At 38.1% G+C, this 23,880-nt stretch overlaps 1 protein-coding gene across 8 annotated transcripts in view; it reads right to left on the bottom strand.

The window, feature by feature from the left end:
* Positions 1-23,316, bottom strand: part of adcy2a (adenylate cyclase 2a) — a 58,115-nt gene extending 34,799 nt beyond the window's left edge. For 2 of the 8 annotated variants that reach the window (XM_069536580.1, XM_069536583.1), the window contains exons 1-6: positions 23,149-23,312; positions 22,948-23,005; positions 16,670-17,261; positions 12,897-13,094; positions 1,966-2,127; positions 438-515 (exon numbers count right to left, since the gene is read on the bottom strand). In XM_069536580.1, the coding sequence (XP_069392681.1) occupies positions 438-515; positions 1,966-2,127; positions 12,897-13,094; positions 16,670-17,194 (963 nt within the window). In that variant the 5' untranslated portion in view covers positions 17,195-17,261; positions 22,948-23,005; positions 23,149-23,312. Of the gene's footprint in view, positions 1-437; positions 516-1,965; positions 2,128-12,896; positions 13,095-16,669; positions 17,262-22,947; positions 23,054-23,148 lie in introns of those variants that run through there. The other 6 variants (XR_011245797.1, XM_069536584.1, XM_069536582.1 and 3 more) reach the window with 6 other exon arrangements.
* Between the last annotated feature and the right edge of the window lie 564 nt (positions 23,317-23,880).

Below are 23,880 nucleotides of genomic sequence, written 5' to 3'. Positions count from 1 at the left end.
AAACCATCTGTTGCACAACATCGTGTGCTTCTTGTAGCTGTTTTTGTTTAAATCTGGCTCTCACATTTAAGGTTGCTGTAATGCTCCGAAATTCTTTTGTGACTGATCCGATGCCTCCTATATTGTATGTTGGATAATACAGTAACGTATATCATAGAAGCACTTATTTCAAGTATAAAGGAGGTTACATATAAATAAATATACAATAAGTAAGCTAAAATAATTGAAGACCACTTTGTCCTATTTTAGCAACGCAGTATATTAAGCCCAAATAATTGTTTTACATCTGTTCTTTGACATTATTCACAGAATAAATAAAAAAATCAGATTCCTGTGAGTTTGTTATACTTTACTGATGTTTCTCAAATATTCACAGATCCTTATAAACGCCACTCTGGCAGATTTGCCATTGGAATTGTGCTCTCAGGGAAACTGACCTGATGAAAAAGAGGAGCTGACAGATAGTGACCATGTAGCACACAGCCCCAGGCAGCCCAGATGCCAGCAAGAACATGCTACATTTATTCAAAAGGAGAAAGAAAAAGTTACATGGAAGAAATAAGTGGGAAGTGAAGAAGAGGCCATCACAGCAGCGTTCACTGAAGCAATGAAGAATGATTGCAGAAATGGATAAAAATAAATGCACAAGATGAAGACAAAGATGGAGTTCTAGTTGCACATAGCACATACATTACATTTTGCATTCCACATTTCATAAGACCATGAGGAATGTGCATTAAATATTATCTTATAATGAACACTGTATCCTAATTCAACTAATATAGTGTCCTTTGGTAATAGTTTCAGGGTTATGTCACCGTCACGCTCAGAAACTTCACCAACCATGAATGTTGAACAATCAATCCATTAGTGATGCCTCAAAGAATCTGAGATTGTGTGACACTAAAGTATTATTAAGATGAATAACCATACATGTGAATTATCAGTTTTTGTTGTGCAGCCACAAACCAGTCAGACAGCAATTGAGGAATACAGCTGACAAATAGCATGACATATTAGCGTAGGTAGGGAAGAGCCATTCCCAGGAAAGAAGTCACCGAGATGAAGATGTGATAAAATAATTTTTACTATAATTGTTCTGTCTTTTTCCTCTGCTAACAATTCCATTTTGGAAATATTAAATTGCATCCTGGTCTTTGACATATATGATTATCAGTGAGGCATGGCTTCTGTGACATGCTCGTTAAATTAATGTTGTTTCCTTCATACATTAGTTACAATAAGCCCACAATTAACTGTATAGGTCTATGAATGAGCTCTAATTAATTAAAGTCTACATTACCCAGATAATATCTTTCCTTACTTTCTTTTGCCTTTCCTTGTTTATGCCAACTGCCTGGACATTCTGTGCTTGAAACAGCAAAACCACTGAAAAGTGGGTGACCTTTTAATAAAATATTTTTAAAAAAAACACATTAGAATTTCTATCGCTCACCTGCTATGCTAAATTCGTTTTGGTGTAAAGGTCACATTTGTTTGTTTGCTAAAAATACGATACTGCATGGTTAAAATGTGAAAACAGTGGAAAGGAAAACGAGCCGAATGAGATTCAATCTAGTTAATAAAACAGATTGAACTAAAACTGGGGTTAAACTTCACTTGAGGTATGGATCGGGAAGTTGAGTTTGAAACTTTCCCCTTTGACAGATAAGTTTACCCTTTTCTTGTCTTTACGCCAGGTCAGTCAGCTTTTTCCAAAGCTCTGCACACAACGTCCAGCAACACAAACAATAAAAAGTGACCGTTTTTGTACAACTGTTTAGGAAGGACTCACACAATGACAAGGGTAAACTCTGGAACATTGACATAGGCTAAGCAAAAAGCCCAATCAAAACAGGTAGGTTTAGAACGGGCACTGTACTATGGATAAGTCAGGCGTGCACATATACTTTGTGAATTAATCTTATACAGCGTTTTTTTCTCTCTGCTAATGTTTGACCTTACCTGCCACACCACCGGTTCCATGTGATCAGCTGTAGTGGAGAGGCAGACGCTCAACACAATGGTGTGAGAGGCGGAGGTCAGGACACTGGCGATGATGGCCTCCCGCATGGAGAACGGCAGCATGGTGTAAACCACGAACACAATGAACAGGAAGAACGACACCTGTGGAGAGGATGATTTAAGAAAAAGGGAGAGGTATCAATGAAAGAGAAAGTACAGATGCAAACAAAGTATCTGTGCTGACAAATCTGTGAGGGAAGAAACAGCATCACCCAAGATGTCTGAATACCATGAACACTGCTTTTTGAAGTGAGGTTTATTTAGAGGAAAAAAAATCAGGCCTGCTCTGGGATGCGTTTCATGTCCAGTGACTCAGTAACGGGAAGAAAAAATTTGGGAAGGAGATACAATTGTGGCATTAAGCATAATATTAATAGAGTAAACAGTCAACACATAACATTCTTAGCATCTTCAGCTCCCTCGATTGCTGGAAGCAGAAATACGGACAACTCTCACACTTCAAACCAGTCTCCTCTGATGCAGCATGTGGAGTGCTTCCCTTTTTACTCAAGTTCTGCCCGCACGTACAAACGCGAGCACAAACACGCACACACACACACTAAATATGCCTTATGCTGCAGGGTTAAAGCAGCTCATCTACTGTTGTGCATGTGCAGAATGAGGCCAGTGTTCTCAAAGGCTGCAGCCAGGTGCCAGTTATACTTTCCGGTTTCTTTGCAGGGCCAGTGGAAAAGCAGGAGTTTGGGTGCAGGGGGGCAGTAATATGGGGAGGAAAGGAACAAGACAGGGAGCAACTGAAAAGGAGAAAAACAGTAGCTCCTCTGTTTTAGCTTAGGTCACTAAGATACGCAGCTACTTTCTTAACAGCCATCTGTACAAGTGAATGCAAATAGTAGCAAATATCAAAGGACGGTTGGTTACCTTAAAGACAATGATTTACTCACCTCCTGCTGCTTCAGTATAGGTGAAAGTAGACAATTACAAACTAATTAGCCTGATGGATGATTATCTATTGGTTCTAATTTTCTAAAATTACTCAACAGTGAACATGTTAAAACAAAAATTCCTTATGGTTTAACTTAATCAATATGGTCTACATCATGATAACCATTTTAATCTTTTAACTAAAATTTGATTAAACTTCCTACCTAGCCAGGGACTACAGATGAAAATTAGCCTCTTGGCTAACTCTGGCATATTTACAGTTTGTTATCAATATGCACTGTCCCTGACAACTTATAATACCAATGAACAGAAAATATACAGTATAAACAGGATTTCACAAAGAAGGTAAATAGAATATTGAAATTGCAAAACACAAATCTAAAAATAAATAACTATCACTATAGCTAAATTATTTACGTCTCTTGTAAAATAATCTTTTTACAAGAAAATCGTCAAAACACTGAACCATTTTTCTTACCATAACCTGCGTCATGCCATGTTAATCTTTTGTGTATATTTGATCTTAGTTCAGGTCAGTACAGTACATTCACTGTGTTATTGATTATCACATAATTTATGGCATAATTCAACCTGCATCATATCCATCATATTGAGCAGTATAGTATGATCTTTTCATAACATATTTGTAGCACCTTGATATATTGATAACCTGATGAATCACTCTGGCCACAATGGTCCCACATGACTGCCACTGTGGAGCAAATGCAATCCTTTGCCAGTAATGGGAGAAAGAATGAATAAGAACAAGATGTTTAGCTAAAACAGTTTAAGAATTTTTTTTCTCAAATCAGCTATATTGAAAGGCAACTATGAGCCATTTTGTGATTACCTGGCTCAGAGAAGCTTGTACCAACCATTTCTTTAAGAAAACAAAAGTACTATATCAACCATCTTATTCATACACAAAGCAGTATTTACAATACCTATCCAAATATCAATACTTACTCACTCAAGTGAATAAAGTACTCTGCATTAACACATAGGTCATAAGGCTCAATCTGATGTGGTCATTAATATTTTGTATATTGTCGTTTTCCAAAGCCTCCTAAATAAAGAGCTGAAATAAAGATATATTTTTTCATTCCAAAACCATGGAGTATACATTTACATCCATTTTGGACATTTCCTGCTTTTTTTTTTAAACATGCAAGTTAAACATGAAAGGTATTTACAATCATTTCCTAACTGCAGAAAATGATGTGAGGAATTTGTATCCCAAGATGAGCAGAAAATAAGACCTTGGGGAAGCACTATTCAGCAACTTTGTATTGTGGCTGTCCATGTTTAAAGCAGTAGTGCAGGAATAAAATATTTATGATTCTTTTTAATTTCATGCAACATAAAGAGAATTATACTGTAGAGAGCAGGCGAGCAGCAACACCCGGAGGTGACCTTGTTTTTTTCTTTGCCATTTCTTGTGAGACGTTTTAAAAAAAAAAAAAAAATTTAATTCAAATCCTGATTTATAGTCAATCCGGCAAGGTTGCAAGTTATTGCTGAAACATATCTACACAAACTGGAAGTCTCCCTGGATATTACTGCATGATATACAAATAAGCATATACAGGTATAAATAGGCTGTGCACAATTTCCCTGCATGCCTCCTGAAATAAAAGATATCTTTGTAGCAGGAAAGTCAAGCTCTCTGAGTTTCCAAGTAACAGTGATCTAAGAGCTATATTTCAGCGACAACAGAGCTTAGTCGATATGGGGTGACAGAGACCTTTATACAGCGGAGACCATGACTGATGTTGCATGTGTTAGATGCCAAGGAATAATGTGTGCAACATGAGCACAGAAAAAAACTGGAAGGGCACTCAGAGAGCGCATTCCTTCACCTAGGCCCAACAGTCCCCTTATGAATCCACATTTAAATTCACTAGATATGGATTTTTATGTGCGCCAAATTGTACACACTCATTAATATCAGTCCACAAAACATGCCTGAGTTCTGCATTAAGATCTATGAGTTATTATGTGAAAAATGCTGTATCACGTGGAATATAAAAAATAAAATTGACTCGCCCCAATTTTTAATGGGTTTTTGACTCATCCACATCTTTTTTGTTGTAATCAGTCTAGTTTTTGCAGAATCCTTCTGACTTACAGACGAATCCATGGTGGAGTTAAAAATCAGTAACAGGCATGATCAATATCAGACCACCAAACAGTGGTTTGAAAGACAGGTACACTAATTACATTGTAAGATGTGAAGTTATAAAATCAAGTCCCTTCCATACAAACGCTCATGACAAACGTTTCACTAATCTTCTTTGAAATTACATAGCCTCCTCCTGAGAAATGCTGCATATACATAACCCTCAGACACAGAAGCTTTGAGTGTTTTAATTTGTTCCAAATCTGCAGACTGACATTTCCATTTCCCCTCTATTTAAACTGTTAACATGATGCTTCCCGGACTAATATTTTGAGTATAAAGAGGAAAGGCATTTTTCCTTAATCAAACAATGGTGGCAGTTTACGGGTGGCTCTCTGGACTCTAACCCCCTCCTTATAGCTACATATCTAAATTTACAAGCAAACCAAACCACTAACTGTTGACAATCTTAAAAGAAGAATAGAACTAGAATGAATAATCCATCAATCAGCACAAGATGTATTACAATTATTTTGTTATGTTTTCTCTTGTTTTGTCACTTATCAATTGAAATGGCTTGATGGGTTTGTCTTGTATTATTGTAAATTAATGATTTTATTGGTTTTAGACTTGGTAATAAAGGTTGCTTCATTTGCACTCTTGCTTTGTTGTGTGATCTCTTCAGAATGACAGGTGCTTTACCACAACTCTATAGCACTGTCTGACTCAGATTTAATTGGCCCCAGTCTTATATATTTTTCTTACAATGTCATGGTTCAGTAATGCTGGCAAGCAATACGATCCAAACGAAAACATAAGGGCACAGCAGTTTTTTGAGGCAGTCAACTGAGGAGAGGTTGCAGGAAAAGGAAAAAATAGACAGCAGCAATTTTTATGCACAAAATATAACAAATGGCAAAAAGGACGGTGAAGAGTCATCTTTTTATAGCTTGGTGCAAATAACCAAACAAAAAAGAAAAACAACAGTAAAAGATACAGTATGTATGTTCGCTAGCAGAGATGACAAATTAACTGGTGTGACTAGCTCAGGAATTGATTGAGATGCTGTAAGTATTTCTGAGTATTTTCAGTATTCCTGATTCTTGATCGAAGTAGAACTTCAAGGGATAGCGAAGTGAAACTCCCAAAGTGTTTTGTGAACTCAAATAATTAACCCACCCCTCCATCGGCATCGTGGCGAGTAGATAATGAGTGAATTTTCATTTTTTGGTGAACTATCCCTTTAATGACTGGTGTTCTGCAGTATAACAATTGGTGGTCAGTATAAAAACACAGTAAATTAAAAACGGCACGAGTGTTGAGTTTCAGGACTTCAATGGAGAGAATCTGGTGAATAATCCAGTGACTGTGAACCTACAAGCACCAGAAAATGTTCATCTTCTCCTCTGTGGATGTATTCACCATATCAAAAGAGGAATATGATAATATAAGTATTAACTTACTTCCTTATACAAGAGAGAGCTGCTAATTGCTGCCAAGTATCATCGAGCAAGGCAACATAATTTACTTAGAATCCAGAGAGCCTGTTGTTCCTGAATTAATGGTTTGAAATCCAATGTTGCTAACTCAATCATGAAACTATATCAACTGTAATGGAGAGGCTGCGGGGGAAAGACACCTGCTGAGTGATGCTGCATGCGTGATACATGATGCAGTAATAAAACAGTAAGGGTCTGTCTTCCTTGTGGATGATGCAAGTGCATGTGGACCCTCTCTCTGAAATTAAGTGGACAAGGCTTTTTGTGCTCCAGCGTGGTGCCGTCAACTCTGCTTCGGCCCCTGAGTCAATTCCTTGATAATGACACTAAGGAGAGTTTACAAAACAAATTATAGTGATGGAGCGTCAGATTACATCAGTCCTTTAGTCCACAGTCTGTGGAAGAGATTAGTTTACAGGCTGGATTTACAGTAAAGAGTGTGTGTCCATGTCCATCTGAGCATTTATGTGTCAATCTGCTGTTTAACTCTAAAAGAACATAGTTTTTTTCATTTAAAGCTACTTAAATTTAAGTAAAAAGATAGATTTTCTGATTTATATCAAAGATAAAGAACTTAATGGAAAAGATAAAATAATAATCAAAGAGAGTGCTTGGTTAGTTTCACTCCTTAAATATATATGTATACACCATGTCCCTTGTCAATTAAACCAAGTAAACCAAGTAAATTATTGCTCCTCTGCTCACCCTCTCCATCCTCAGACTTCCTTTGTTACCCACCTTTACTCACCTACTTTTACCATCTGCCGTCTTCTTTACCATTTCAGACTGGGAAGCCTTTTCCTTCCCCCCAACTACCTTCTCCCCCACCTCTGCTTTAAAGGCTAATGAAGCTGGCAGTATACCCACAAAGGGGTGTCTGTGGGTGTGTGTGTGTGTGTGTGTGTGTGTGTGTGTGTGTGTGTGTGAGACAGAGACGGTGAGTGATCAGGAGAGACAGAAAGAAGGGAGGGGATGAGATGAGACAGCTCTCAGTGAGGGGACAAGACTGGGCCACATAGATAAGCCCTTCTCCCCATCGTCAGCAAAGAGAGAGGAGCTTTGTGGGGAGAGGATAAGCATCCAATTGATTCCAGGTTTGAAAATGGAAAGTGTACTGTATACAAAATAACTTGAGGAGCAGGGCTGGTGAGCAACGCTGAGGGGAAAATATGGAGCCTCTGTGCTTTTTCCTTTTTTACCTGACTGTACTGACAGAGCAGTTTGTATTGTAACCACCTCTTGTTCTCTCACTGTCTCTTTGAAAATGTCAACCAGATTATAGTTATTTTGACAGCTGACTATGTCTCCTATGTGGGAAAGCTGCTTCACGCCACTGGAGTAAAAAATAAATAAAAAAGGAAACGCAACACAATGAGGAATTGAACTAGTTTTCATCCAAATCGCAGCAGAAATGTAATTGAAATATATGAATTTTAAGTGCCTTGACTCAAGCTGATGGAAAAAGCTTCACAATTGATGTCATTTCCAGCAGTGAAGAAGTCCATTTAGCTTGTTAGCGTGCATGGGCTTTGTGGAAACTAATATGTGCTGACATAAAAAGAATAAAGGAGGGGGAGAGATAGTATTTCCAGTACTGAGGAATTATGCTGCAGGAAAATTTGAGTTCAACTAAGTAGGTCGAGCGGTCGCACGGTTTGTCCACTGCCATTTTCAGGCACTGTTATACCCTATGTGGTAACGCAATGGTGACTGGCAACATTAAAGGTGTCCTATTAGAGCTATAAAGAATGCACAGCATGTCAAGGGTGGTCAATCACAATGTTGTTACAGGGGAGAGGAAAGGGTGAGATGGAAGCAGAGGCAACACATCACTGACCTCAGCTTACCTTCCTCTTTAACCCACAAATACATTGGTCTGCTACTTTTACACAAATACAAATGTGCTGATAAAATATTAGTAAACAACATGTATTGTTGGTGTCATTTTAGGTTTCCATTAATGATTAGTTATCACTGTGAGCCGTCACTTTGACCTTTAAGAATTCCTCCTTTAACAAAACATGACAACTATGATACTAATTACAGTACACTCTCCTCTACAACATGTGCTGCTATGTTCATCCAGCTGCAGCATTATTTCACATTGTGCTTTTTGTTATGTGGCATTCATTCATTGAGACAGTCAGATGATAGTATTTTGGTCAATTTAAAGTAAGATTTGTAAGATGACTTCAAACCCTTATGGCCAAGAAGTGTAATTGAGGCAGAATTTTTTTTTTACAGTTCAACCATAAACTGTTTTAAATAACTATAAATGGGAAAGAAATACTAATTTTGAATTTTTTCAAACAAAGTATAATATAAATATAAATGCACATCTTTTCTGCAGTTTTTTGTGTGAAATGAAAGTTTTCAGATTATCCATATTGGCAAACAATTTAAAGCTCTATTTAAAAGACAAACTGGTGCGATCAATCTATGAATATAAACTGTGTTGGATATCTGTTGGATATATAAAAAACATTTTCAATTCCATGAGGTGACTGGTGGTCAAGAGAAGAATATGCATGGTGCTCGAAAAGAAAGCGCAGTGGTTGCAAATTTGTTCAAGGTTTTGTTAAAAGCTGTGATAATCAACACAGCACATGTTTTCATCTACTGAAATAAGCGTTACATTTTCGTCTGTAGGATAAAAACGATAATCAGATCCTGCAACATAAACTGTGACTATAAATGAAAGATAAGGCTTTCAACGAGTTCTCTCATATGCTCTTCATGTAACACAGAAACCCTTCACAGCCACCACAGACAGTTTGGAAGAAAGGGTTTGCTTGAAGAGCCCTTGATGGGCATCTCAGGGTTTCTTTTTTATTATTAGTGGACCAGATTCTGTCCGTCAGTAACATTTAGTAAAGCTTACTTGTTTGCCGACATGGTCACTTCTGTCACATGACTCAGAGCAAACCCAGTCACATCTCTTATGGAACAATTTATTCACTGACAGAAGCAGAGCGAAAGGAAATGTGATGGTACAACAACTTTGATATCAAGTTTCCTTCATTTTGAACAGTTCCTTTGACCAGTCAAGGGTGAACATGTGCACAATTGTGGGTGCAAATTTTGAACAAATAGCTAGAAAGCATATAACAAACAGAAGAGCAGAAAAATGTGAATAGATCCTTTCATAAACACGTTACACTACAATAAAACCCATGAACAATTCACTGTTTATCAGATTGAAACAGGATAATTTCCTCCTTCACAAAGCCCCACTTTTCCAAAACACGCTAAAACCCGCTAACATCTGGCTTTCGTCTGCAATGGGAATTAATTAAATCAGCGACACTCCCGCATCAAATGACTCTGCAGTAGACGCTGGTTTTAATGGGCTCTGGCTCAAATCATCAGTGATGGATCTGGGTGAATGCACTAATTTGGCAAGACAGCAAGGTGAGAGAGCGCCTGAGTAGTTAAACGTTTTTGACGTCAAACATGATGCACCAGGAAAAAAACAGAAAGGTAAACTCTGCGAATGATAATGGGAAAGGAGTCAAATGTCTTTTTAAGTGGGTTTAATCTACACATACCCACTAATTTTGTTGTAGAAGACGTATGAGACTGACTTTCCATTTCCTTTTGCTTTCTCCACATACACCATTGCTAGCAACTTCTCCATCCAGCTACAAATCATTTTGTTAGCACTGTCCTTTTCTTATACGGTCAGAAACATTTTTATCCACCGACTAGCAACAGCAACAATGTATGAAAAGACGAGACCAAAGTCTTGATCGTTAATGAGCTTCAAGCGATACATGACAGGTGCTGTGATAGGAGGACTTTGTGCTTTCCCTCTAATTACCATTTCATTCCCGACTTCTCATGGTTACCTCCTAACCTGGGCTCAGAATGAATTTAATTAACTCTGATTTTTTTTTACTTTGCCTCCCTTTGTATCTCTTTAGGAGCTGACATCCACACAGCAACAGCACAGTAACACCAGAGTAGCTACAGATAAATACACTGTGTTATTAATAAAATTGGTTAAGTAAATGCTTATAAGCCTATGAAAATGTATACATCAAAAACCTTGTCCTTTACTTATATGCAAACCATAAACTTTTTAGTCTTTACCTCTATCAATTCTCTAAATTGTATGAAGAAAATTAAAACATTTACACGGACCAGAATATAAACCTGCAATGAAAGATTATTCTCTCTTTCATAACTGTGATGATTATTTTTAATTAATGGAAGCTATTAGTACATAAAGATCAGCATATTTAGACTCTAGTTTGTTCACGTCAGATTAAGAATTGTGTTTTTCAGTTCAAATATAATTCAGTTCTGAAGTTACAACCAGAGGCCAGCTCTGTTAGATGGGTCTATGGAGCAGGAACTAACAAAAAATAATTAGTCATTAGTGTGCAACAACAAAAGGTCTAAATATGTACATTTAGGCTAATACAATGCCAGTGCCACACATACTTACATTAGTTCACTCATACCTGAAGTAGACTCAATGATCTCAGCAGTGATATGAAAGTAAATATACTGTATTCTGAAGTGAATGCAATATTTAATAATCTATAATATGCCAGGTAGCAATAATGGCATAATCGTCCAACATTTTAAGTAATCAGAGAAAGTAATAAACACAGTAAAGTATCAATCCGTGCATCTTTAGCTACAACTCTGTAATAGATGAGCCCACACTAGACATTTGTCTTGCTAAGTATTATGAATGAGTACAGCTTTTAAATGATTTAGACTTAATGTACTGTGCGATTTGCAATGAGCCCTGTTGCAGGATGCATGTGACTGTAGCGATGAAGAAACTGCAGGTGTAATGTTGCTAATTTACATGCATATGTACACTACTTGACCATCTATCATTTATAATATACAGCGAAATGTAAAGTTTTATTCTACTTTAATAAAAAAAAACCATCTCCCACTCAAAAATAATCCACACAAACTATATGTGCAACAAGGTCTCAGGTCAACAGCATCTTTTATGCATTCTGACTCATATGCTGAAGTGTGGTATTGAGAGGACCAACTGTCAGCAAACGTGCTCTCATGCCTCAAGACACTTGAAAAGTGCATGGATAAAAATAATGTATTGATTTACATAAGTTGATTTATAGCACCTTTACACATCTGCCAGTCAAGCCATCTACCAGCCCACTGCCTTTTTTCCATTGATATGACACTGATGATCTCTTTGTGACTATATAACCAAACACGCAGTCATGCACTTCATGCATTTCAGCAGTTCCAGCAGCAAGTATGACAAAAATAATATGGAAGCTTTTGGAGAGGTTAACTGGCATTACAATATTCATGACTGACATACAGCTTTTTACACAGTTTTTCCACTGCTCAGTCTACCTTTTGTTGTATTCCTGTCTAAGTTTAAAAAGGAAGCAATATAAAAGCAGTATGCAACACAACAATAGTGACAAAGTGAAGAAAATAAACAGCTATTGTACTGTATGTATATAAACGGTGCTGGAAGGGAGTTTGGATTACCCACAAAATGATGCAAAATATTGCAGCAAATAAAGCAGATCAACAGTAACACACTGGAAAACCTCAATCCTGCAAATAACCTAATCTCAAATTCCCTCTTTGTTGTGTTCTTGTCTTTAATTGTCTACAACTATGGATGGTGTTCATTTCCCTGGTATCATTTATAAAGTCTTTGCTCATCCTTTCATGACATCAAACAAATAAATTAAAAAAAACAAATTATGATAAACCACAGGTTAATATTTTCATATATATACTAATAAATTGTATCCATTATAACTAATATATCAAAACAAATTTGAAGAGCATGATTTTTAGTTACCAATGGACAGACTTCAGTCCCATTTTTATTATTAGTTGTTAAAATGTAGTTTGACTACATTTCTAGGGATTTGTAATAACTTATTTATCAATGCTGACTGAGCAGAAGCATGAGAACAATGTCAAGCAGCACTCAAGCCTATGGGTGACCAGTACAAATCTTAACAGACAGCATGTTCTAGAATGTAGGTCAGAAATCATAAGAGATGTTTAATCATGGTCAGAGATGCAGCAATCGGTTTAACTTTTACAAAATATGCAATTTTAAAGCCAAAGAAAATCCTACAGATGTTGCCATTCACCACAGGAAAACTCAGCCGAGTTTAAAGTAAAGTGAAAATGAAAGTGGATAAACTTCTCTTATCCCTTTGTGAGAGTTTGCATTTGACCCATGTTTCTATTTTTTCTTTTGAAGTTGCCATTTCAAATATGTTGCAATGACTTCACCTTAGACTGCTCTTGTATTAAAATACCCATTAAAACATCGTTCATCTACAACAAAGACAACTCACCACAGAATACATATATCTTACCTGATCCCATGGACAGATGATCCCACCGGAAAACATAAAAAGGTATCCCATGGCAACCAAGCAGGCCCAAATGACCAGAGAGAAAATCCGTAGAAGTTTCTTGAAGATGGACTCAATGCAGACAAGAACAAACACAGCCAGGAAGATGGCCAGAGCTGTGGGTACAGTGATTACAAAGGCCACATGGTCCTCAACGCTCTGAAAAGAGATAATAAAATGAGACAGAAACAGTGAGATCTAAAGAGGATCTAAGAAAGAGGAAATGTGTCCAATTTATCAGGGAAAACAGGAATAATTAGAAAAATATGGCTTTTCTTTAGGGAGGTAAGTAAAAGAATAGAGTGACACTTCTTCTCAAGGGGCATGAAACAGCCACCCTGTGTAATAAAAAGCCTCGTCTCTAGCTCCATCTTTCCTCTTTAGTGTCCTGAAACTACAAACCAAGGCAGACATGATTCATCCAAAAAAGCAGTAAATACAGAACAGTTGCTGCTCTGATTTCAAAACACAAGGTGTCACAACTAAATTAACCCTCTTTTGCTGGAGGTTATCTGAGAGGAAATGAAATAAACGTCTTATCTCTGTACGTCCTTCAGTAGCTTTCACTTGATGGAGACACTAAATACTGTGACAAGACTCAGAATGAATGGCTGCCTAAAAATTCAGACTGTAAAATATGACATCAAGGTAAAAGCCAACATGATTATCTCTCAGGTTCAGGTAATCAAATAATGCATTTAAGATGCAAGACTTTCCTCTGTCTTACAACATATAGTAATTGTTGATTGCTGAAGCATAACCACAGTAATGGATTCAGTTTAAGTGTTAATTTTATACACATTCTACATAAGATAAAATTTATTTTAAAAAAAAACTAGATATGTAATAGATAAATCCTAAGACTCAGATGACCCACATCACTATTGGAATGCAACAAATCCTTTTTTGTACTACATTTTAAAATATAAATGTATCATAATATTCTCTTTTGCATGTCTCTCGTATCAAGAGTCTAGCTTACACTCAGACCGTAACAAATGAGCACAACTGGAGAGATCCAAACAGTTAAATTAAAAGCTAAAATTATCTCTATAAGGGTTGAATGTACAGCACACCACTGAATACACAACTGCAATAAAGTAGTACTAAAGTATACTTCATACTGAACTGGAGGAACAACCCTAAAAAGGCCCCAGTGTTAACCAGTATAGCGAAGTTTAGTACATTCATAATGGATTTGCTGCTGCTGCTGTCTTTCTGGAACACACTTAGATCTGAAAGTTCTGATAAAAATTTCAGGAGTTTCTTCAAGGTAGGAGAAATGAGTTGTTTCTGCAGCCCGCCTTTGCCAGGCTTCATTCCATCAACACATTTCTAGTGGTGTGACAGGGGATGGAAAAAGGGTCAGGGGTGTGGACATGTAGGCAGAAGTGTCACATCCTCGCTGCCACATCTGGTTGTGTAGGCCAGGAAATTTTTATAAAACACAACCGACCAAATTTAAAAATCAACCTGAAATAGTCTTGTGTAATATTGTTGTTGGTTATTTGCTGAGTCTTGTTAATTAAATAGGAACTTACTGCACAGTGACACAGTTTCCATATTTTACATGTTTGCGCTACTCATTCATTTTTGGTCTTTAAAAAAATCCAAACATTTAATGTTTATTACACAGCATGATCAAAAAGAAGAGATTTTTTTTTTAAGTGATCAAAAATGTCAATAAACCAAAACTATTTGTTTTCTATAATCATTGCAGGTAGTAATCACTGAACTCACCATTTTTATTCATTCCATCATTTTCCTTGCATCAACCCCCCCACCCCCTCTCCTTTAGCCCCCCCCACCTTCCCTCTGTCTCTCTCTCTCATCCACAGTCAATGCACTGGGACAGGAGAGGATGTGTGCGACTGCAGAGAGCCACAGAGAGTTTGTCTCGCCCAGAGCAGAGCTCCAAAACAGCACAGGATTTAGGTCAGCCAGCGAGCAGAATGAAGGGATGATAGGATACAAATAAAAGAGAGAAAGATATGAGGAGGTGAGAGATGACACATGCACGAGAACGGAGAGAAAGAGGATGATGGAGAAAAAAAAAAAGGGAACTGCAAGAGTCACGGCTATACAGCACTGCGATAGAGCAAAGGAGGATGTAGGACAGAGAAAATGAGCAGTGGGCCACCAAGAAAAGACATTTATTGAAATGCGTGTTTAGGATGTCTGTGTCCCAAAAGCGCAAAATTATATTTTTGGTCTAAAGGGAAATATTTTCTTCAGAACTGGAACATTTAAAATGCATTTTTGCTTGTAGAGCAACAACTTAAACATGCATCATAACCCCTTATTCTCTTTTAATTCAGTTTTGATAGTGTCCATATTGATTGTTTGTGTTAAGATGGGCTCTGAAAGATGCAGTGTGTCTGTCAGTGCGCTCTGTCTCTTTTAGTGTGTTATGGACTAATCCCTACTTAATGGCAGACTCAGCAGAGACAGGGAGAGGCACTCTCCAAATGCAAAAATGTAATTAAGCTATAAAAGGTTATATTAGAACATAATGTTGTTAAAACTCTTTGTATAGTTACATATGACAGGCAGGTTCTTAATAGTTAAAATTCCATTTCCATACATACAAATAATTAATATTTTTTTAATCTCTTTGTATGTTACAGCGTGTCTCGCCTTCACTGCATTGAATTTTGCAGGTTTTTAGAGCAAAGATAATCCTGTCAAAATAGTGACAGAGTAAGACAGATAGTAGTTCATTCAACCATGAGCTCAGACAATAACTAAGCCCCCTACACCCCCCCCTCACTTTTATCTCACCCTTCTCTTCACATTAGTGCTGCCATGAGGACCACAAGCTGTGAGAGCATGCATGTGCGTGCGTATAGGTATAGCAAGCGCACATTTGTATGTGTAAGTCATGGAGGGGAGCCCACCTTTTGTATTTGACAAGCCAGTGGTTTCTGTAAGCGTGTGTGTACATATGCACATTTCTGTGTAAGCCAGTTTGATGAGGTACGTTCATGCTTATGGACAGGGCTGTAATCTCCCAGTCAACTGTTCATTTGGTTGGTCCGTATGCTCTTTTCCGACCAATCACTGGTGTTAATCATAAAGGTCAAAAGCACAACAATCAATTGCCTTCCATAATGAATCCAGTATTTTTGGCAAAAGGAGGGATGTTCATGTGTTACACTGTAGTGTAAGTGTAAACTTTGCAAACGACAGTTTACATATCCCAGTTCAACAACCAACATGAGACATTGAACCCTGCAAGCTCCCTTGACTATGAAAGGATGCTGCGTCAGCTTTGTGTTAAAGCCTTGAGGCTTTGGCCGTGAACATATCACACTTGGCATATTTCAATGTGTTTGGTCGAATAAGTATAAAATCATTTCATATGATGCAAGTAAAAGCTTTGGTGTTTATTTATTATTTATTCACGTTAAGAAGGATACCAGGTAGAGTGAACCAAGATTTTCAGTCAACCAATATTTTTCTTGGTTGACTTCAGTCCTACTCATAGAATATGTCAGTCTCCACATGCACACCCACGTCCCGAAATGTACCTGTCCTCACTGTTTGCAGAGCTTAGATTTGAAATTAATTTTATTCAGACCGTCAATTACAGCTGACACAGAGGGATAGATATATATATATATCGTGTTGCAGTGTAACACCACCCATGTGTTTATATGGTCCTGGACGTTTATTTATACTTTTTTGATTTGAATACTGTGACTGTGTGTGCATGTTGTGAATGAGTAGCTTACCAGTCCTGAAGCAAAGAACACAGTGAGCAGAGCCAGGCAGGCTCCCATCACAATGAGCAGCAGGAACACAATCAGGGGATGCTGCTGGCTCATACAATAGTAGGACTCATACAGCCAGTCCGGGGACCTGTTCCTCTTCTCCTGACCTCCTCCTCTATCCCCTTCACCAGACTGCCCTCCCCGGTCCAGGAGATAGCGCTTCCTCCTTATTGCTTCTTGCCACATGGATCTTGGAGCTGAGGAGGAGGGAGGGAAACCAGACAAGGTGGTCACTGCTGAGGAATTACTTGTTTCCAACACTGATGAGGAGCAGTTGCTCTGCTCCGCTCTCCTGCTGTTGTTGTTCCTGTTGGGGACCCTGCTATAATAGCTCCTGATGTGCAGCGTATCCTTCGGTTCTTCCTCCACCTCCTCTCTTAAGTCCTTCAGGCGGAGACAACTGAGAGCTGAGGCTGAGTCAGAGTCAGAGGAAGCGTGCGCTGGCCGGAGAGGTGGCAAGAACGCACCAAGGGTAGAGCGCAGCATCCTCCTCTTTCTCCTCCTGCCAACATGTTGGAGCGGGAAATGAAGAGGAGTGCAGAGACTGAGTGCTCTTTAGAGTGAGAGAGAAAAGTGGGAGGGAAGTGTAGGGAAGGGAAAGGCGAGGGAGGGGAGGGGGCGAGGGAGGGAGGCATAAGGGGGAGGGGAGAAAGAAAAAGAAGGTGCAGCAGCAGGGAGAAGTCAGCGAGCATGAAGAAAATAAGAGTGGAGAAATTACTGTGACATTTATGCTGTATGCATAATATGATATTGATGCCACATAATTATTTCAACTGAGAAACTGGGGAAGGTTAAGGTCAAACAGTTTGAGCTGCCTAACTTTAAATTTACAGCATTTCAACAACTGAAACTTGAAAATAAAAGTCAACTAAGTCTGATCAAAACGACTCTAACCCTAACTTCATTTGTCCGACAGAAAAACTAACCAAACTCAAGGCATTCTGTTTTTGAGTCTCAACCCGACCAGAGCCTGATGCAGTTAATATATTAATATGTGATTATTGCTTGTTTTTTAAGATTACGGACATATGCAGTGTAAAATCTCTGCCGAGCGAACATGACCGAACCAACCCGAACATCAACTCAAAATATTTGTCTGAACCCGGCCAGGCACACTGGGTACCGGCGTGTTCAGGGTCGGGTATTCACACTCTACTTGACGTCACCTGGCTGCCCCGTCTAATTGAATATTCCACACCTTTTTGAATTATGCATTTCATATTTTGGGGGGGGGGGGGGGGACACACCCACATTTATCTGCTTCAGCTTTTGGCCGACCTGTGATTGGTCAACTCCTGATCTCACCATGAGGACTCATATTCTAATAGTGTGGACAGCACATCCTTCAAGAAAAAAAAATCTCACTTGGTGATTTGTGCTATTGCTTTGTTGTAGAGCTGTTTGTATCTCTCTCTCGCTCCCTCTCTCACAGCGGGCGAGCAGGCCTCAGCATCGCACCTGCCCTCTCAGTGCACCCTTCGTGGCAGTGTGCATGAGAGCATACTTCACACGTCATCTCTGTTATCAACCCACATCTCCACGACCTCCACCACCTACCACCACTGACAGAACGAGGGAAACTAAAACCTTTTATATGAGCAGAGAAACCTTTTCACTTCAGATCAGGAGAAAAATCCTTAACACGAACATTTATTCAATCAATTAACCATTTGCAATCTCAGTGCATTCTATCATAATTATTTTTATCTTTCACAGTCGGCGTCGTCTTATCTTTTTCCTTTGCTTCTACAAAAGACCCAATTTCCAAATGTGGACCATTACAGCTTCATCTAATCTGATGTAATTAGAATTCATTTAGTAGATTTTGCAAAATTAAAGTCAGAGTATAAGGTAAAGCATAACACAGCAAACAGCAATGAACGAAAAAAAGATATTGATTCTTTTTTAAGGAGCACTGAGAGATAATGGGAGTGGTGGTGATGGTTTTAATGTTCCGACCACTTGTGGGCTGTTAAAATAGTATCTACCTTTTTCCTGCACCATGTTGTTTTCACTTTTCTCATCGTCATCACTCCATGTACATCATTACCCTTTCTTTCACCTCCTTCCTCTTATCTTTCCCCGCTGCCTTCACCTCTTATTTTGTTCTCACTCATTTCCCCGCGATCTTCCACCAATGTCTTTTCTCTGCTCTTGATTTACAACCCTCATTTTCCCACTCTTGATCCTTCACACCCTCCATTCTGTCCCCCCTCTTTAAAACCCCACAACGTTACACTTTTTCTCCATCAAAATCCTCTTACGTACACTTCAGGTCTTCAGCATCTGCCTCCATTTCCTGAACCTCAACTAATGTACGTATCTCTTACCTCATCCTTATACCATTTCCAACCCAAGTTCCTTTTCCCACATGCCTTTCATTTTCCCCTGTCCTCCCCCCGCCTCTCATCCTCCCTATTGGGAAGCTCATTCCATTCCATCTCCATCTCGACCTACTTCCAGCTCCTTTACTCCACCACCTTACACCCTTCTCTTCATTTACACATCTTCTCTCCAGTGCCTAAATATAGTTCATGGGGTTTGATGTGGTTATGTGTTGTAGGTACAAGACGGAGAGTGATATAAAAATACATACATATTTTGTCCCTTTACAAAAAAATGCAGACTTTCACACAACTGCATTACTTGATAAAAATATTGCAAGTGAACCTACAGTTTATAGCCTATTCAAAAACATGACCAATTTGATTCATATTGATGTTTTGTCAATGTCTTGTTTTTAATCTTATAACTTAAGAAATAAGGTCTGATTTAGTTTTGCTAAACGTGGTACCGATTTTGACTGTAATGGAACAAGACAACTATGGTTTCATTACGTTAACTTAAATCTATTCCTGCTCTCATTATAGCCAATGAGATTGCTTTTGGTTTGACATTTCGAGTTGAAAAATATGAGTTGAAAAATATGACAAAACTCATCCAAATATCATTCTGTAATAAGATTGACAAATACAGACATTTAGCATTGTCTCAGTCATGCTTTTCTCTGTGAGTAATGAATAACACTGACAGCACTTTAAGAGGCATAAAGCTGCAGGAAATGAGTACAATTCAGAGACTGTTGACCCACAGTGAAATCTTACATAAAAAAAACATTGAAATTAAATGTACAGCTGATGAAAAATAAAAGACCTTCCAATACACAATATATTTCAAGAGGAAATTTGCCACAAAACAAAAATAAGTATCACTGTTAAACTTTCGAATAGCAAGTGCTGCAGTAATTATAATGTAAATAAAATCAATTAGCATAGAATGAAATGCAATTAGCATTTCTGTGAGGTTTTACAATTATGACAAAAAAGGAGTGATGTTTGTTTACTTTTGTGCTAAGGCGACAAGCAGCATCTAAAATTGAGTGCGCTGTAAAAAAGGAGGTAAGATGAATGTAACACACACAAGAGGTAGTGAATGAACTGACAGATATTGACCTATTCAGGGTTATATTGAGGTCAAGAAAAAGATGACACTCTCTCCCCAGGGTCTTTTATGTACATCTCCCACATGTAACACACACACACACGCGCAAACACAACAGTAGCATTTGCAATGTTTACCAGTTTATCAATAGGCAAATTGTTTGATTCAAGCTAACTGCAGATAGATCAATACTGGTATTGGTTATGGTTAATAATAAATTATAAATCTAAAACAGAACACAAATACATAATAATTGCAGTAATACATTACTGCCCCTTATTTCTCAGAGATGGCTGCTGTCATGTTTGCATCATGGGTTGCATGTAGCCTTAATGTTGATGGGCTAGCAAGTTCTTTTAATCTGTTTATCTGCACTGACAGTGTTTGGCTCAGTTTAAGCTGCAGGGATTTCTGAGGGCTGCACGGTGCGGGGATGTTTTGCTGCCATGAGGGAGGCAAATTCATGACAAGAGAAAATCTGTCAAACAGCCAAGAACTAGAGCTGAAACGAATGATGTGCATTGGAAACTCATCTGATTCTCTCAGTTTCAAATTTAAAGCTGTGATTCTTTTCCAGAGTTACACTAACCAACTATAATGACCATAAACAGCTCACTAAAACCTGGATTACAAGATGGATCATTAGACTGGTGGATGAATACTTGAAACTATAAGGTCACATAAAGTTCCACCAACTCCAGATTAAAGTGAAAAAAAAAGAAAATATCCTGGATCCACCTGTTTATCCAAATACAAAATTGAATGTAGCACCCTTCCTCAAAATTGTATGCAAATCCGTTCAGTAGTTTCTGAATCATCCTGTTTGCTGAGAAACACCAAAGAAAACATAACCTCCTTGGTGGAGATGATAAACATTGAGATAATAAACGACAATAGAAGCTGAGAAACTCCGCGTGCCCCTCCCCTCTAGTTGTATTCTCCCTGGTGTTGAAGACACCGTTTCTCATACAGCAGCATACATATTATTTGCTGACGGTAAGCAAATGAATTTTATAATTGCATAATACCTTGAACAGCAATAACCGAAATCTTTATAAATATGCATTTTTGTTTAAAAAAAAAAAATACATCAGATGTTTTTGAACCGTCATATTTGCACCATCCTTAAAAATGCTCTTTGGTCTGGTTTACACTGCATTTCTCTCTTCAGCAGCCGTTCTCGTCACTGTCAGAATTAATTTCTGTTTTCTCTGCAGGGGACTATCGACTTCAACGAACTCCTTCAGCAACAACACGTGATGCACTTCTTATCTCATTACCAAGCATCACAGAGGGACATTTCATTTACCAAGAAAACCTCCCAGGCCAGTTGTTTATGGACAGGAGGGATATTGAGCATGATTGGAAGATTCCCTGCTTGAATTAATCGCCCTAGACGTATCTCAGGCCCTTTTCTTACATTATATTATAACATTATTAGCCAACAAATTGTACACACCATGTCAGGCACAAACCCACTGTCCCAGAGACAGCTCAGAAATAGACATAGAAAAAACAACTTCATCAATTTGATCAAACATGCTGTGAAAAAAGTCACAACACATGAAAATACAGAGACACGCTGCAAAACAACAACGGAAATGTTTCCAGGGGACACAAAAAAGTGATGGACCTGGCTGTTCAATGCTTTGTGAAGTAATTGAAGTCTGCTACTTGTCAGTGGGGACGGAACTTCTTTCTTAATTTTCACGTTTTCCCTGTTTGCATGTGTTTTCTTAATTTGCAGAGCGTTGAGGTCTCTCAGCCTCCGTACAAACCAGCACACAGCACAATACAAGAGATATAACAAGAAAATTATAAACATAAAAACATTTATACATAAAGGATGTGAATAAAGCACTGTAATGTGAAAAGTAAAGATTCCAAATATGTAGAAATAAAAAAAAAACATAATACGCAATGGAATACAAATCGTAACAACCAACACAAATGATTGTCTTTGTTAGAGGAGTAAAAACATGAGTTATATTGTCCTTGTCTTCTTCCACTATATTAACATGAGTCTTGAGTAACCTCATCACAACTAGACTGTTCTATACAGGTGTGAATGCCACACTGTTTGATGGTCCTCCCTGTTAAGAGCTTATATAGTGCAATATATTAGTCTAATGTTTTATAAAGGAATCAAACTTTAAATCAAACTTGATTACAAAAGCTTTTCGAAGTCTGATTTGGTCTATTTGTTTTTAAAGCTCATGACAGTGCAGGCGTTTTGACTTAAAGGTGATTTCAGTGCTGATATTTCAGACTGAATATGAAGCAAAAAAAAAAAGAAAACATTCAGCTGATATGTTTTTTGGACGTGGTCCTACATTTAGAAAAAGATGTATGTTATTGGATTTAGTGTAGCATTTTAATATATATAATAGAATAAAACTCATTGCTTAGCAAATGATTCCTTTCTTAGTCTGTTCACCTTCCTACTTTCTCCACGCCTCAAGATTTGAATCTCAAACTCTTTTAAATCTCTCACAAATAAGTGCAAATTCAGAGGACATATTTACTTGTGGTCTTTTATCTCCATTATTATTAATATTATTATTATCATCATCATCATTCATGTGCCTCTTTTTGTATTTAAACCATTTGTTTGACTTTTTTTGCAGAACTTTGTAATTTGTGTCAAACATTTTTCTATTGTCATAACTTCTTCAACATTTCCAGGAGACCACAGTTAATAATCTCTATGATAATGACAGCTTACTTTATCAGCCCTGCACAAGATGTCACTTTCTATTTAACAGATAGTTCACTGTGTTTGCTGCAAACCATCTTACCTGCGTGAACGCTGACGCCACGACGGACCACGTGTCTGACGGTCTACTTCTTCTTCTCCTGTGCAAATAAAGTCCAGACTCAGCGAACATAATGACGCAGTGAAAGCTAACAAGCTAGCATTAGCTTCGTGGTTGATTTTCACGGGGCCGTTTGGACACGTGACTGCGGGAGAAGCCCAGGTGTAAAAGATTCCCACTCACCTGGGTCTGTCCTTCCTCCTGTGAAGAGTCGAAGTGTCTGCTGTGAAATAAACCCTGGTGGATCCCGCTCACGCCATGACTGTAGGAATACTTTGAAATCTAAAACCCTGAGCTCTGAAAGTCAAAGTGTAAAAACAGCTTCATCTTCCTCCTCCGGTCACAGGAGGGTTTCTCCAGAAGCCGCCAACAGAGGGCGCATGTTCCCAAACACTGAGAGGCTGACCTCTGCCCCATCTGAACAATTACTTACTTTATTAATTTAAAGACCTGATCATTTGATCAAATCTGTAAACATGTGGGAAGATAAGCTCAAACTTTAGGCAATATGTTGCTCAACACCCACCAGTGGGTTGTATGGTGGGATGTAAAAGTACATTTGCTTTGCTGTTGTACTTTCATGTATCTGTTCTTTACCTTCGTAGACTTATTTTCAGGTGCTTTCCACTTTTACTCCACTGCACACATCAGCAAATCTGTGCAACTCTTTTTACTGCATTTGTATTATTCACTGAATGACAATGAGAGCAAAGAGCACCTGAAACTGCAAACATCTGAAATGGATTCGAAAGAGGCCAAGACTCAGTCATGAAGAGATACATGAGCGTCTAGAAAATTCTGAAACTGAAAGTTGTCGGCTGAGAACAAGAAGAAACACAATGGCCCACTGCATTTTATTAGATATCATATCACCTGTGCACCAGTCTATCTCAGGGAATTGCCATTAGTAAAGTA

This window comes from Paralichthys olivaceus, chromosome 13, assembly GCF_024713975.1.
Source record: "Paralichthys olivaceus isolate ysfri-2021 chromosome 13, ASM2471397v2, whole genome shotgun sequence".
In the NCBI taxonomy this organism is placed as follows: domain Eukaryota; kingdom Metazoa; phylum Chordata; class Actinopteri; order Pleuronectiformes; family Paralichthyidae; genus Paralichthys; species Paralichthys olivaceus.
Note: the sequence above shows the minus strand (reverse complement) of the source record. Positions and strands in the feature narration are given on the sequence as shown.